This window comes from Budorcas taxicolor, chromosome 16 (genome assembly GCF_023091745.1).
Source record: "Budorcas taxicolor isolate Tak-1 chromosome 16, Takin1.1, whole genome shotgun sequence".
NCBI lineage: Eukaryota > Metazoa > Chordata > Mammalia > Artiodactyla > Bovidae > Budorcas > Budorcas taxicolor.
In genome coordinates, this window is record NC_068925.1 from 28,715,954 (window position 1) to 28,732,724 (window position 16,771).

At 42.9% G+C, this 16,771-nt stretch overlaps 1 protein-coding gene across 1 annotated transcript in view; it reads left to right on the forward strand.

Moving 5' to 3' along the window:
• The window catches only part of CNIH3 (cornichon family AMPA receptor auxiliary protein 3), a 121,462-nt gene that overhangs the window by 51,492 nt on the left and 53,199 nt on the right, over positions 1-16,771 (forward strand). The window contains exons 2-3 of the mRNA XM_052653983.1: positions 2,064-2,132; positions 10,121-10,168. Of these exons, the coding sequence (XP_052509943.1) occupies positions 2,064-2,132; positions 10,121-10,168 (117 nt within the window). The remainder of the gene's footprint in view (positions 1-2,063; positions 2,133-10,120; positions 10,169-16,771) is intronic.

The window sequence follows — 16,771 nt, forward strand, 5'->3', positions numbered from 1 at the left end:
ATGTGATTTTAAGTAATTAGAATGTGGGAACTGAATTTTAAATTTAATTTTAAGTAATTAAAATTAAAATAGCCAAATGTGGCTACCATATTGGACAACATGCAGCTCAGAGGAGAAATAAAATAGTAGAACAGAGGTTAGCAAATTTTTTTCATTAAAGAGCAAAATAGTAACTATTTTGAGCTTTGCTGCCCATACGGTTTCTGTGGCAGCTACTCAACTCACCCATTTTGGTGCAAGAAAATAGACCATGTATGAAAGAACGCATATGTCTATGTTCCAATGAAACTTTATCGATGGACACTGAAATTTGAAATGATCTAATTTTAATGTGTCACAAAATATTATTATTTTATTTTTTTCTGTTATTCTAAAGATGTAAAAACCATTCTTAGCACACAGGTTGTACAGAAATGAGTGGCCAGCTAGATTTGACCTGCTGGCTGTGGTTTGCTCACACTGGCTTAGCATGTGGGTGGAAACCTTAGGGAGTTATATGTGAGTTCAGTTAAGGAAGATAATGATTAATTAGAGGTAGCCAGGGATAGAAGGGGCATCTTCAGTAAGTGGTGAGTTTTTTGTTACTAAAGCTTCAGGTATCAGCTGGATAATGAACTATCTGGCAAGGGATGATACATAAATGCGTCTCTCTAATACTACTTACACTGGAATTCCCCCCTAATTCTGTAGGAGTATTAAAATCAGAATGACATGTGACTGCGCTACAATCATACCTGCTTTTTTAAGGGGAACAAGTCATTTTCCTTCACTTGGTACTTACTCTCAGCCCCCTGCTGCTAGAACAGGGACTGTTTTGAACAGGGGCACTAGCTTCATTGTTTCAGTAATTCTCCTGAGTGTTCAGGATGCCTGGGATGTGCCTTCCTGGGGGAGTCGGTTTGTCCTTTTGTGTGCAGCCCAGGAAAGGTCTTGAGACCTTCACACCCTAGGAGAGGACACCCTACTGGCTGTATACACTTTTGTTCTGTTACTGAGTCCCTGAGGACACCTGGGGGACAAAGTGGTTGGGGTTAGGAAGCGTCCCTTCTAGCTAGTTCTTTGTGTGGCTGGGTCATGCCTCATTCTGTGACTGGAGAAGATCACCTCTAATATTTTCCCCTCCAGACAGATAGGGAAACCGTTGCTCTCTGGGGACCTCTGAGCCTCTGTCCAGAATGACCTTGAGAACTCAAGTCCAATGGAGTAAGCTTGACACCTTGATTGTCCAGGAGCTGATTGTCCAGCCTTTGGATGGCTAAAGATTCAATTGTTTCTGGTATTGTCAACTCTGCTTTCTTAATTTTCTCGTCTCCCTTTTGCCTGACTTCTATTCATTGAACTTCTAATCAGCATCTCTGCCAGAATAAACAAAAGTAAAAAATAAACAACTTTTTCCTTCAGGAGAAAATGGAAAGTGCTGGTTTGAAGTTTTAATTGTGTGTGTGTGTACACCTTTATTCAAAGCCCAGCCTGCTCACACTGTAACAAAGTTTTCTCTATATTTTTGTGAAGCACAAGAAACTTAAAAAAACCTTTATTTGGGGGATTTAAAAAATTGAGATATTTGACATACAACATGGAGTACATCTAAGGTGTACAGTGTATAGATTTGGTACATTTATGTTACAATATGGTTGCCACTTTTGCCTTAACTAACACCTCTAGTCCATCACGGTTACCATTTTTTCTAGTACTGGGAACAATTAAGATCTAGTTTCTTAGCAAGTATAATGTTTATAATACAATTTTGTTTTCTGTTACCACTGTACAGTGTATTAGGTCTCCAGGACTTATTTATCTGCTATTTTAAATATGTACCCTTGAAAAACATCATTCTCATTCCCCATGTAGGGGATTTTCAGGCATATACAATGTAGACAGGAGAGTACAGTCAACCCCAAGTGCCCATCACCAGCTTTGACAGTGACTCCTGGCCAGTGTCGTGTCATTGGCACCCCTCTTCTGCCTCCTGAGTTATTTTGGACCACATCTATAGGAAGCTTTCCACATGGTGAACTGACTCATTTTGTACTAACATCTTGACTCTGTGTTTTCCATTTCAGATAATTGCCTTTGATGAGTTAAGAACGGATTTTAAGAGCCCCATCGACCAGTGCAACCCTCTTCACGCAGTAAGTAGTGGGTGCTGGTGACTGGAAGGGTGGTGTCACTCCAGGCCACCCAGGACCTGTGAAGGAGGGTAAGGTTTTGATGAGTAGGGTGAGTGAAGCACATACTTGGCCCTGGCTGCACCTCCATGTCTGGTTCAGGGCGGTAGTCCCTGAGGCTGCAGCGGTCTTAACTTATCCTGAAAAGTCGAGTATAGCAGTCCCAGTACCTGGGTGGGAAAGCTCTGTGTGCCGTCGCTGAGGACTCCTCGTGGCCCCATGTTAGTGGATCTTGAACAGGGAGGGAGGCTCCAGGCTGTCCATCATGTTGGCAGATGTGGGAGCATCACCGTGGTCATCCCCACTCTGTACTTTTGCCAGGTTTCCCACAGGGAAACTTGCAGGGGGTTGACATGTGCAGTTCATTTCGCTGTATCCATCACCCAGGGAGCATTCATCTCAGGAGGCTGTCTGGGTTTGAGGTCAGTTCGCCTCCCCCTGGGAACCTGATGCAGTCCAGTTGTCTGGCCCCGGTTCAGAATATGAGAGACCCCCTGCCCCTTCTGCTCCCTGAGTCCTGATGCTCTGTCTGGCTTGTCAGGCCATGACCACTGCTTCCACGTGCCTGGAATGGATGTAGGAAGAAGCCTTGATGTGAGCAGAGGAAAAGGACCTTGTGTCTGCAGAGTCGGGTGGATGCTGGCTATCCACTCCTTGGCTCACTGCAGCCCACATCCCAGAGCCAGGCACCAGCTAGGCCTGTACAGAGCCTTTTCCAGACTCTTCTGGACCAGAACTCAAAGGATGGAGGTCATAGTTCATGCAGGTCTGTCTCTTAGTCTAATAAGCTCGGTGAGCCTGCATTGTGTTGAACTTCCCTCCAGGCCCTGGTTTCCAGGGCTAAGGCAAGTTTTTGTTTGAATAGTTCTGTTGATAGTTTCAGTTAAAAGTTGTAGAGTGAATGCCAGGATTTACTAGTGTGACTATACATATATGTAGTATATATCTGTGTGAATATTAACCTGGAAGGCTTTCGTGACATCATTTCGTGACATAATTCTCTAGTGACAAGGACAAAGAGGTCTGTTCTCCTTAGCCGCAGACCCCCTGAAGAGAGTTGTGTTCTTCGGGAGCTACTAAAAGACCAAGGGAATAGGCTTTGGTGTCCACTTGTGAAGTACAGGGTTATTATTGGATTATTATTTAACAGTTATTACTGTTAAATTTTGGGTGGGTTTTATTACATTCCAACAATACAAGAGAAGACTCTACATATGGACGTCACCAGATGGCCAATACTGAAATCAGATTGATTATATTCTTTGCAGCCAGTGATGGAGAAGCTCTATACAGTCAGCAGAAACAAGACCGGGGGCTGACTGTGGCTCAGATCATGAACTCCTTATTGCCAAATTCAGACTTAAATTGAAGAAAGTAGGGAAAACCACTAAACCATTCAGGTATGACCTAAATCAAATCCCTTATGATTATACAGTGGAAGTGAGAAATAGATTCAAGGGATTAGACCTTATAGACAGAGTGCCTAAAGAACTATGAATGGAGGTTTGTAACATTGTATAGGAGGCAGTGATTAAGACCATCCCCAAGAGAAAGAAATGCAAAAAGGCAAAATAGTTGTCTGAGGAGGCCTTACAAATAGCTATGAAAAGAAGAGAAGCAAAAGGCAAAGGAGAAAAGGAAAGATATACCCATCTGAATGCAGAGTTCCAAAGAATAGCAAGGAGAGATAAGAAAGCCTTCCTCAGTGAGCAATGCAAAGAAATAGAGGAAAACAGCAGAATGGGAAAGACTAGAGATCTCTTCAAGAAAATTAGAGATACCAAGGGAACATTTCATGCGAAGATGAGCACAATAAAGGACAGACATGGTGTGAACCTAACAGAAGCAGAAGATATTAAGAGGTGGCAAGAATACACAGATGAACTATACAAAAAAGATCTCTATGACCCAGATCACTAGGTGATCTAGGTGTGATCACTCACCTAGAGCCAGACATCCTGGAATGCAAAGTCAAGTGGGCCTTAGGAAGCATCACTATAAACAAAGCTAGTGGAGGTGATGGAATTCCAGTTGAGCTATTTCAAATCCTAAAAGATGTTGCTGTGAAAGTGCTGCATTCAATATGCTAGCAAATTTGAAAAACTCAGCAGTGGCCATAGGACTGGAAAAGGTCAGTTTTCATTCCCATCCCAAAGAAAGGCAATGCCAAAGATTGTTCAAACTACCGCACAAATGCACTCATCTCACACGCTAGCAAAGTAATGCTCAAAATTCTCTGAGCCAGGCTTCAGCAGTATGTGAACCGTGAACTTCCAGATGTTCAAGCTGGATTTAGAAATGGTAGAGGAACCAGAGATCCAATTGCCAACATCCGTTGGGTCATCGAAAAGCAAGAGAGTTCCAGAAAAACATGTACTTCTGCTTTATTAACTATGCCAAAGCCTTTGACTGTGTGGATCACAACAAACTGTGGAAAATTCTTCAAGAGATGGGAATACCAGGCCACTTTCCCTGCCTCCTAAGAAATCTGTATGCAGGTCAGGAAACAACAGTTAGAACTGGACTTGGAATGACAGACTGGTTCCAAATCGGGAAAGGAATACGTCAAGGCTGTATATTGTCACCCTGCTTATTTAACTTATATGCAGAGTATATCAGAGAAATGCTGGACTGGATGAAGCACAAGCTGAGATCACAAGATTCCAGATCACAAGCACAAGATTGCAGGGTGAAATATCAATAACCTCAGATATGCAGATGACACCACCCTTATGGCAGAAAGCAAAGAACTAAAGAGCCTCTTGATGAAAGTGAAAGAGGAGAGTCAAAAAGTTGGCTTAAAACTCAACATTCAATAAACTAAGATCATGGCATCTGGTCCCATCACTTCATGACAAATAGATGGGGAAACAGTGGAAACAGTGATAGACTTTACTCTTTTGGGCTCCAAAATCACTGCAGATGGTGACTGCAGTCATGATTAAAAGACGCTTGCTCTTTGGAAGAAAAGTTATGACCAACCTAGACAGTATATTAAAAAGCAGAGACGTTACTTTGCCAACAGAGGTCCGTCTAGTCCAAGCTGTGGTTTCTCCAGTAGTCATGTATGGATGTGAGAGCTGGACTATAAAAAAAGCTCAGCAACGAGGAATTGATGCTTTTGAATTGTGGTGTTGGAGAAGACTCTTGAGAGTCCCTTGGACTGCAAGGAGATCCAACCAGTCTATCCTAAAGGAAGTCAGTCCTAAATATTCATTGGAAGGACTGATGCTGAAGCTGAAGCTGAAACTCCAATACTTTGGCCACCTGATGTGAAGAACTGACTCATCTGAAAATACCCTAATGCTGGGAAAGATTGAAGGCAAGAGGAGAAGGGGATGACAGAAGATGAGATAGTTGAATGGCATCACTGCTTCAATGGACATGAGTTTGACTAAACTCTGGGAGTTGGTGATGGACAGGGAAGCCTGGTGTGCTGCAGTCCATGGAGTCACAGATTCTGACACGACTGAGCAACTGAACTGAACTGAAGAAAAAAAAAAAAAAAAAAAAAATATATATATATATATATATATTCAGTGGTGATTTAGTCACTAAGTCATGTCCAACTCTTGTGACCCCATGGACTGTAGCCACCAGGCTCTTCTGTCCATGGGATTCTCCAGGCAAGAATACTAGAGTAGGTTGCCATTTCCTTCTTTGAGGATTATTCTTGTGTTTCCTACATTGCAGGTAGATTCTTTACTGCTGAGCCACCAGGGAAGCCCCATATAGACACACACACACATATATAAAACCTATAATTCTCATAACTCTGTGAGACAGGCATCATTTGCCCAATTTAGACTCTTATCCAAGGACTCAAAGTTCTCATGCACATTGAAGTCAGAACTGGAACCCATGTCTGCTTGTGTTCTTACCACTTACTCTATGTTGTAGAAAAAGAGAGAGATCTGATTCTTTAAACACCTGTTTTTATAATCCCTTGATTCTGTGAAACAGAGCTGACCCTTTCCAAGTCAACTGTGTAAAGCAGAGTTTTGTGGCAAGTTGGAAGAATCCCTAAGATCTACTTTACAACTTACCTGTCTTGTGAAACTTGTCATTATTTAAAATTCATTTTGTTTCCATCTGCCAGCCTCACCACCCTCCAGGGGTAACTTGGCTCCTCCAGGCCTGAAAAGGTTGCACCCTGAGCCTCCTTTCATTCTGGATGTTTCTGTGTTTGGCACCAGCATCACACACCTGGCCCGTCAACATCGACCAGGTGCATAGAGCCGCTCTAGGCTGAGAGGGCACTTCTATTTGGAATGTCTGGGAGTCAAGAGCCTGTTTTGCTTCCTTCTGGTGGCTTGGGCTCAAATTAGAAAGTGGCTCACATAGAATACCCAGAGTTTCTTGTGTCCTGCCCCTCAAATCCATCATGTGAATTCAATACCAAATTGCAAGAGAGTTGATGAAACCATGAGACAGGTTCATGACGCCCATTTCCATTTTACCTTGACAGTTTTCTTAGTTCGGGCAGAACAAAGAAAATTAGGACCAGTGTATGTCCAGTGGGAAGCTTCTGCACAAGGTCAGTGCAAGGACAGAACCTGCACACAGTAGGCGCTTAATAACTGTTGCTGAAAGAATGAATGACTGTTAAAGGGCGAGATTACATAGCAGAGAAGCTGAACCTCAACTTTTTATTCCTATTATAAAAGCCACACTTGTTCACAGATATAGAAAACAAATGTAAGCTTACCAGGGGTGGGGAAGAGGGGGGATAAATTGGGAGATTGGGATTGACATATACACACTACTGTGTATAAAAAGGCTTCCCTGATAGCTCAGTTGGTAAAGAATCCACCTGCAATGCAGGAGACCCCAGTTTGATTCCTGGGTTGGGAAGATCCCCTGGAAAAGGGAAAGGGTACCCATTCCAGTATTCTGGCCTGGAGAATTCCATGGGGTATAGTCTATGGGATCACAAAGAGTTGGACATTACTGAGTGACTTTCACGTTCATATATAAAAGATAACTATTAAAGACCTACTGTATAGCACAGGGGACCCAATATTTGTAGTAATGTGGGAAAAGAATCTTGAAAAGACTGGATATATGTATGTATATAACTGATTCCCTTTATTGTACACCTGAAGCTAACATAGCATTGTAAATCAACTATACTCCAATAAAAGTTTGAAAAAATAAAGCCCCACATCTAATCGGTCAATGAATTAATTAAGGAGTTCTTGCCTGGAGAATCCCAGGGACAGCGGGCTGCTGTCTATGGGGTCGCACAGAGTTGGACACGACTGAAGCGACTTAGCAGCAGCAGCAGCAGCAGCAGCAGCAGGGCCCCAAAGGCCAGACATCTTATAGACAGACTAAAGCCGTTAGCTTTGTAAAGGACTCCTGTCTGATATTTTTTAAAGCCCTAATGGAAGAGTATTAGGCACATTCCCCCTGGATTTTATGATGTTACTCCCTGGCAGGAACTTAAACTTTGGATGCCTCATTTAACTCATCCTTAAGCTCTCTGGGCCCCCATAGAGTCTCTGCAGCAGCATCTTGGGCTCAGATGGCTTGACAAAGCTACTTCACTAGTTGCTAACTGTAGTCCTGGACAAATTTGTGCAAACAGTTGCTGATTGGTGTGGAGTATTTCTAAATGAACATGCATGAGGTCCATTGGTTCTTTAGATGTAAGCTCTAAACACTGTTGGACCCTTTGGTTGACCATCAGCCCCCGCTTCCAGCCAGTGGGAAGAGGAGGAATGCTTTGTTTTTACTCTGAGTTTCTCATGGTAACCCTTTCCCTTTCCTTTTATCAGTGGGACATTTAATATCACTGTAAAGTAAGGAGAGATGTTGTCCTTCAGAGGATCTGGCTTGCTGGAGAAAGAGCTCGCATGTGTCCTGACCCCCCCTCTTTCATCCTTGGGATCTCACGTCTTTTCACGTGTTCTCCGTTTAGGCAGCCTGGATGCCCAGCTGTGTTTGTGTGCGTTTGCTTGTACACGTGCAAGCACACATGTGTGTTGAGGAGAATGTGGTCTGTCTTCCTAGCCATGTGGACACTAATTTGTCCTGATGTGGGCTCTTTCCTCTGGGCTTAAAGGTTGCACAGGAATTGCTATATTTGTGATTTAATTAGAGAAATTGAAGTGGCCCAGCCACCTGTCTTCTTGTGATCCAGGAGGAGCCTCATTATCATCACATCTACCGCAACCAAATTGCCTTGGTAATGAAGCACTGGGAGATGCCACAGCTGTGTTCAGGGTGGCTTCAGAGATTGCAAAAGTCACTGCGGGAAAGAGGAGGCAACATTCAGTGTGTGAGCTGAGCATCATCACCTGCCCACCCCTGGGGCATTTTTCCATGGCAGTGAGCCAAACTCTAGAAATGGCCATCTTGAAAATTCTTAGCCCGGAGGCACTGCTGGTGTCTAATTGAGTGGGAAGATTGCTTCCTCTAAATACATTCACTTTAGAAAAATAAAGTCAAGGGCAGAGAGCTTCCCCACTTTATACACTAATCAGGCACAGACGTGCTCTTCGAGACTTGAATGGGAGGCCCTCCAGGGGGCCTGACTCTGGGCTTCAGGACATTCATGAGCACGTGGTCCCTGTTCTTTAGTGTGACTGTCTTACAGGGATATGGAGGTTGTAGGAAAAAGAAATAAAGAAACGTGCTGGGCTGAAAAGAAAGCTGAACCCATGCTGTTTGCTGGGGAAGTTGGGTTAAGAGCAAATAACTGTGCAAGACAGATAGAGAAAAACTTGAAACTCTTATTTCTTTCAGTTTTATTAAGATATAATGGACACATAGCAGTATATTTAGTTTCAGGTGTACGGCATAATGACTTGACTTGCAAACGTTGCAAAATAATTGGTTAACATTGCAAAATAAATGGTTAGCATCCGTCATGTTGTATAGATGTGAAAGAAAAATAGTTTCCTTGTGATGAAATTTTTGGGATTTATTCACTTAGCAACTTTCAAATATGCCACATAGCATGTTAGCTATAGTTGTTATGTTATATATTACATGCCATTATTTGTCTTATAACTGGAAGATTTTAACTTTTGACCACCATCATCAAAATCCCTCTCTACCTCCGGTAACTGCAAATCTGATCTCTTTTTCTGTGAGTTTGTCTTGTTGTTCTTGTTTTGTTTTTAGATTACACATATAAATGAGGTCATACAGTATTTGTCTTTCTCTGATATTTCATTTAGCATAGTGCCCTTGAGGTCTGCCTATGTTGTCACAAATGGCAAGGTTTCCTTTTTATGGCTGAATAATATCCCATTATTTATGTGTATACCACAACTGCTTTATCCATTCATCTGTCAATGGACACTTAGGTTATTTCTATGTCTTGGCTACTCTAAAAAATGCTGTTATGAACATAATGGTGCAGATATTTCTTCAGTATAGTAATTTTGTTTCCTTTGGTTATATCCAGAAGTGGAATGCTGGATCATGTGGTACTTCTATTTTTAATTTTTTGAGGAACTTCCATACTGTTTCCCGTAGTGACTATACCAATTTACACTCCCACCAACAGTGTAGGAGGGTTCATTTTTTTCCCCACAGCCTCACCAGCACTTGGTATCACTTGTCTTTTTGATGCTAGTCGTTCTAACGGATGTGAGGTGATATCTCATTTTGGTTTTAATTTGGGTTTTCCTGGTGATGAGTGAAATTGAGCAGCTTTTCATGTGCCTGGTGGCCATCTGTATGTCTTTGGAAAACTGTCTGTTCAGATCCTCTGCCCATTTTTAATTGGTTTATTTGTGTGGTTTTTTTTTTTTTTTTTGCTCTTGAGTTGTATGAGCTGAAATTCTTCTTAGCAAAAGGTCGGAGCTTGAAGGTAACGGCTGGGAGGGGTCTGTGGTGGACTCTGCCTCCTCCACTAGGGGCTGAATGTGGGGTTTCTCGTGTTTTTCCAGCAGAAGACCTAACCTCCCCTTTCTTTTCTTTCTTGTGCCTCCTAATAGAGGGAACGGCTGAGGAACATTGAGCGAATATGCTTCCTTCTGCGAAAGGTCAGTGCAAGTGCCCCATGCCAAAGGGTGGATGGTCACGTGGTCATGGGTGGTCACACAGTGAAAGGGACTGGTGAGGCTGAATGCCCGCTTCGGTCCCTGTCTCCCCACAAAGGCAAATGATGGTGGGGGAGAAGGAGGTGGGAGCAAGTGAGTTCTTTGGAAACCTCCGGAGACAAGAGGCACTAATTAAAAGGGGTGGCCATCAATCAAAGTGTCAGAACAGCACTGGATATTTGCAAGTGCCCTCTGGTTGGATTTTGAGATTCTTTATCTTTGCTTGATGATGGATGGCCTTTACAGCTGATAACTCCTTCACAGCCTTTGTTCCTGTCTGATGCTGGGCTCAGAAATGCTCCCGCCTGGCTCAGCCAAGTTTTTAACTGGTTGTTGGGTTTCATTTGAGGTTTCAACCTGCCATTCAGCTTTGCAGTTTGATTGACAGCATCATCAGGAGTGTTGGAGGGGTGGAGTGGGAGATGTTATTAAAGGGGGAGCCAGGCATTCAGAGAGTTTCTCTGAATGAATGGTCAGTAGGTCACAGCTGCCCTCAGCGCATTCAGAAAGCACACGTGTGCACGCATAGTCATGTATGCGTGTACAGCTTAAGCTTAGTATTTAGCAGGGCTCTATGACTGAGCAACTGAACTGAACTGAACTGAACTGCTGATGTAGCTGGGAGACCCCTGTGACAGAGAGATCAGTCTGCTACTCTCCAGTAAGGAAAGCATGTACTTTTTGTAGCAAAGTGTGGAGAATAGCAACTTGCATGTAAAACTAAGAGTCCATTACCTTGAGCCAAGGGACATCTGTGATCTCTATTCAGAGTGGATGGGCTACAGGCTGTAGGAAAGCCCCCTGTCCACTCAAAAGGAGTTTTTGAGCCTTATGTGAACAGGAAAGAAATCAAATGCTATGCCAGCATTGATGGAAGGGAAACAATTTTGCAAGCTTTTGATTTTTTTCCCCTATATTTCAATAATGATGCCTTTCATTGGGAGAGAGAGCTTAATCAAGAAATCAGTTATTTTTCTAGCTAATTACTTGTCCTTTACTGTTTTTCAAGAAACTCAGTATGTCAGGGTTCCGCATCTGCTATGACACAGCAGGGAAGTAAGCTCAGATAATGAAAATACTAGTGATCCAAGGAATAAAGAATGATTAAGAAAATAACATATGACATTTGGTGTTAAGGGGCTTCCCCAATGGCTGAGGGGGTAAAGACTCCACCTGCCAATGCAGGAGACATAGGAGATGTGGGTTTGATCCCTGGCTTGGGAAGATCCCCTGGAGGAGGAAATGGCAACCAACTCCAGTACTCTTGCCTAAAAAATCCCATGGACAGAGGAGCCTGGCGGACTACAGTCCAAAGGGTCCAAAGAGTTGTACACTACTGAGCACACATGCATGCATGTGGTTTTAAGAGTGATTCATGAATTTGTAGATTATTTTCCCACAGAATGTCTCGGACACCAATAATCCTCTCCAGCGGTCACTTCCGTAGTCTTCAGTTAATTTTTTAAGACTGATACCCAAGGTCTTTCAACTCCAAGTTGCCCCCCGCCCCCATTTAAAATGTACCGTCCTGAATTCTCTGGCAGAGCAGTAACCTCCGTCAGTCACATCTGAGCCTTGCTCACTCTTCCTGTGTCGTTGACTCTAGCCAGACAGCAGGCGGTAGCCTGCGGCTGCCTCTGCCGAGGTCCCATCTTACAGCCCTGTGCTCTACAGCCAATCATTACTCACCTATTTCAGGCATGGTTGTTTGTATCTGTTAATCCCATGCACCTAATTTGTCCTTCCCCTCCTTCCTCTCTCCTTGGGAAACCATACATTTGTTTTCCATGTTTGTGAATCAATTCCTGTTTTATATATAGGTTCACTTGTCTTATTTTTTAGATTCTATGTAGAAGCCATATCATATAGTATTTTTCTCTCTCTGTCTGACTTACTCAACTAAAGTATAATATGTTCTAGGTCTATCCATGTTGCTGCAAATGGCAATATTTCATTTTTTATGACCAATTAATATTCCATTGTATACATATATATACACCATATCTTCCTAAGCCAGTTGTTTATCGATGGGCACTGAGGTTGCCTCCATGTCTTGGCTATTATAACTAGTGCTGTGGACATTAGGGTACTGGTATCATTTTGAATTAGTTTTCATTTTTCCTGGTTATATACCTAGGAGTTGGGTTGTTGGATCATATGGTAGCTCTATTTTTAGTTTTTTAAGGAACCTCCATACTGTTTTCCATTGTGGCTGCGCCAATTTACATATTCCCACCAACAGTGTAGGAAGATTCCCTTTTCTTCCTTTTACCATCTCAAGCATTTATTATTTATAGACTTTTTAATGATAACCGTTCTAACAGGTATGCGGTGATAACTCATTGTGGCTTTTTTTAGAGAAATTAGTTGTATTTAAAAATATTTTATATTGGCATATAATTGATTTGGGGGACTTCCCAGGTAGCTCAGTGGTAAAGAATCCACCTGCCAGTGCAGAAGATGCAGGAGACGTGGGTTCAGACCTTGAGTTGGAAAGATTCCCTGGATGAGGAAATGGCAATCTACTCCAGTATTCTCACCTGGGAAATCCCATGGACAGAGGAGCCTGGTGGGCTAGAGTCCATAGTGTCACAGTCAGGCACAACTGAGCAGGTATGCTCAGTAAATAGTGTATTTATAGTGTTGTATTAGTTTCCGGTGTACAACAGAGTGATTCAGTTATACACACACACACACACACACACACGTATCTATCTTTTTCAAGCTATTTTCCCACTTAGATTATTAGAGAATATCGAGTAGAGTCCCCTGTGCTACATAGTAGGCCCTTGTTGGTTCCCTATTTTAAATACTTTGGTGTGCATATGTTAATCCCAAGCTCCTAATTTATTCCTCCCCCCTTTCCCCTTTGGTAACCATAAATTTGTTTTCTAAATCTGTTTTCTGAGACGTAGAAAGTTAATTTGTATCATTTTTTTAGATTCCCCATAAAAATTATATCATATTTGTTTTTCTCTCTCTGACTTTCTTCATTTAGTATGGTAATCTCTAGGTCTATCCATGTTGTTGCAAATAACATTATCTCATCCTTTTTTATGGCTGAGTAATATTCCATGGTGCGCGCGCACGCACACGCACACACACACACACACACACACACTTTCTTTGTATACCCTTTCCTCTGTCAGTGACCATTTAGGTTGCTTCCATGTCTTGGTTATTGTAAACAGTGCTGCAGAGAGCATTGGGGTGCATGTTTCTTTTCAAATTATGGTTTTCTCCAGAGATATGCCCGGGGGTGGGATTGCTGGATCATATGGTAACTCTATTTTTAGTTTTTTAAGGAACTTCCTTACTGTTCTCCATAGTGACTATACCAATTTACATTCCCACCAAACAGGGTAGGAAAGTTCTCTTTCTGATGATGGGTATTCTGACAGATGCAAGGTGATACCTCATTGTGTCTTTGATTGCATTTCTCTAATAATTAGTGATGTTGAACATTTTTTCATGTTCCTGTTGGCTATCTGTATGTCTTCTTTGGAAGAATGTCTACTTAGGTCTTCTGCCCATTTAAAATTTTTTCTTTTTTTTTTTTTCCACTACTGCGTAGTGTGAGCTGTTTGTATATTCTGGACATTAATCCCTTGTTGGTCATATCATTTGCTCATATTTCCTCCCGTTCCATAGGTCATCTTTTCATTTTGTTATTGGTTTCCTTTGCTGTGCAAAAGCTCTGAAGCTTGTTTAGATCCTGTAATAGTCTTTTCATTTCTTCACTTCAACAGTGTCCATGACAAAGCACAAAACTTAAATCTTACCACATTTGCTATGTACATCAGGTTTGTATTTTAAAATCGAGTTTAACTCTTTACTGTATTCATTATTGACACAGAAGATCTCTAAGCTCAGGTTCTATCCCCTTCCTTTCCTCTGTGTTTCTGTCCTCTCCCCTCTTTGTAGTCTGTATTTTAACCTTATGAATAAACTCTCTCTGCCTGTTCTGGACAGGCACTGGACGCATGATGTAGGGCGCTGGCAAAGTGTGCAGGCTTCTGGTACTTCCCGCCTATGCCCGGATTCTCTGTGTCGCCCCCAGTGTGACTCTGAAGTGGGGGTGATAAGTTCATCACCCTCCTCATGGAGTTGTGAGAATTAAATGAGATGATACATGTGCGTCTAGCTCATAAATACTCACCATGTACTAAATGTGACTCATATTATCCTGACCCTTAGCTGCTGCCTAAAACTTCTTATAACATCCCCAAGCATACCCATGGTGCTGAAGTAACCCTGGATTGGCCACAGCCCCTCACATTTTGTGGGGGTGAGGGTCATTTGCCGTTTAAGCAGAGTCACAGGGCAGGAAGGCCTGCCTCCTCCCTCCTGGCTAGTTCTGAATGGGTTTCCAAGTTCAGATTCCCCAGCTGTGAACACGTGCTAGGGAAGGTGGGGAGGGTGAATAGGTTTCTTTAGCATCACCACCTCGTGGGAACTGTACCTTCCAAGAAATTTCTTGGAACTCGTCTCCTAAGTACCCCGGAATGTGATGCATCTCAGCAGTTGATTGTTGTTAAACCACCTCCTCAGCTTTCTCGGGAGAGAGGAAGGAATTTTCAGAGTGGGTCCATTTTTAGCTCTATAATTAGCAGAAAATGTGTTCTTTGGGTAATTGTCTGAACTGCAGGATTCTTGTGTCAATTTGTGCTTATGATTCATTTTTTCGTGCCAAGAGCCACTTGCCCTTCCACCAGGCATGCTGTCGCTCTGAGGGTCACTGTCAAATGTAGAGAGCCGGGTGGAGTGTGGAGCGCAGAGGTTGGTTAGACAGCTGTTCTCAGGAAGGGTTCTCATGTGGAGGAGATTGACTAGAGGCCTCCTGTTCCATCTCCAAGTTCAGGGACTGGTTAGAGGAAATGAACTTAAATGAGAGCCTGAGAGTGGCGTAGAATGAAGAGAAACTTTGTTCATAAGCAGCTGTCATCTAACCTTGGGGTTGTTCATCTCAGGGACTAAGAAATGTTCACCTCCCTCAGATGAAGTTCACCTGATGTCTAAGATGGTTTTGAGTTAGACTGAACCTGCCTGAGAGGCTTTGGGATGTCCCTTTGGTTTGAAAAACCTTTGATTCTCCGTTTCACACCCCTGATTTCCCCAAGAGTGTGTCTAGTCTCTCTGCAGGTTTTCTGACTGTGGTGGATGTGAAAAGCTCTCATGGATGGATAATTTTACTCTTTCCATTGAGCAGTCACAGTGAGATGTGAAAAAAGAGGATAAGTGGGGTGGTGGGGTTGGAGGTAGGTGGGGGTGTTGAGTTCATTGGGGAAGTATAACCAGCCTGGTGTGGGGGGCCAGGTGCTCCAAGTTTAATTCTGGAAAGAACAAGATGGGGGTAAGGACCCAAGTGTAACAACTGATGACCACTTAGGCCCCTCCCTGTTCCATGCTTGTCAGAACCACACCTCTGTCTTAGGGAGGGCATCATGGTGTGATCTGAAGCTGAATGGTGTGAATGTGGATTCACTGCAGAAATTCTTCTATGTGGTGCTGAATGCAGGATCTTGGAGGAGTTGGGAAATTAATATGACACTTCTGTAGTCCAAAGTCAGTTTGTTAAGTAGGAAGATTCATCATTGTTCCAAATTCTTTATCCTCCCCCATATTCAAGTCTGGCTATATAATTGGCAGGGCCCAGTAAAAAATGAAAATTTGGGGCTCCATGACAAAAATTTATTAGTAATCTTACACAGCTGACAACAGAGCATTCAGCCAAAGGTGGGGCCCTCCTGAGTATAGGGCCCAGGTACGTCTGCATGGGTGGCACATCCCTGAAGCTGGCCCTGCCTGTGTCCATGACCTTTGCATATGATTTTGCAGTTCTTCCTGCTGGAAGCAGCCCTGCTGATATAGGGTTCAGCCGTGTGACGGGATGTGTCCCCTGGAACGAGGGAGGACTTGTGAGTGTGTACTGAGACATTGAGAGTAACTGGACATTTCTTCTTCCTTTCTTGCACTTCTGACATCACCAAGGCCAGCCCACTGGTGCAAGGAGCATGGGAGGCATGAGATACAGCCCTTAGCCTACCTGTGGCCCAGAGCCAAACCCACTAGGTGACGTGACACCCAGTCAACCTCTAGATGCATGAACAAATATAACTGTTGTTTTAAGCCACTGGATTTTGGAGTGATTTGTTATGCAGCATTATTATGGCAATAGCTAGCTGATGCTACTATAAGCATCTCCCATTTTTATAAGGTGGAGGGGGAATCTTTTTATTTTTTAAGAGATTTCATTCTGTGGCAGAGATCAGCCATTTGCTGACTCTACAAATTTATAAATAGACACTTTCAAACTCTGTCCCAATTTCTTTGACCCAAGAGGAGGCTACTAAGTGCATTTATATACCAGAACTTGGAGAAAGACTCATGTCACTTTGGAGCACAAAATTTGTCATGCATTAACTATGTGGAAGAGTGGCAAAGATGATGTCTTTTCTGTAATCACTGGCACTCCCTGCCACGAGGGATTTGCTTGATTTCCAGTCTTTTTAGCTGTTAGTGTATTTCTTCCTGCAGGGCTCTGGA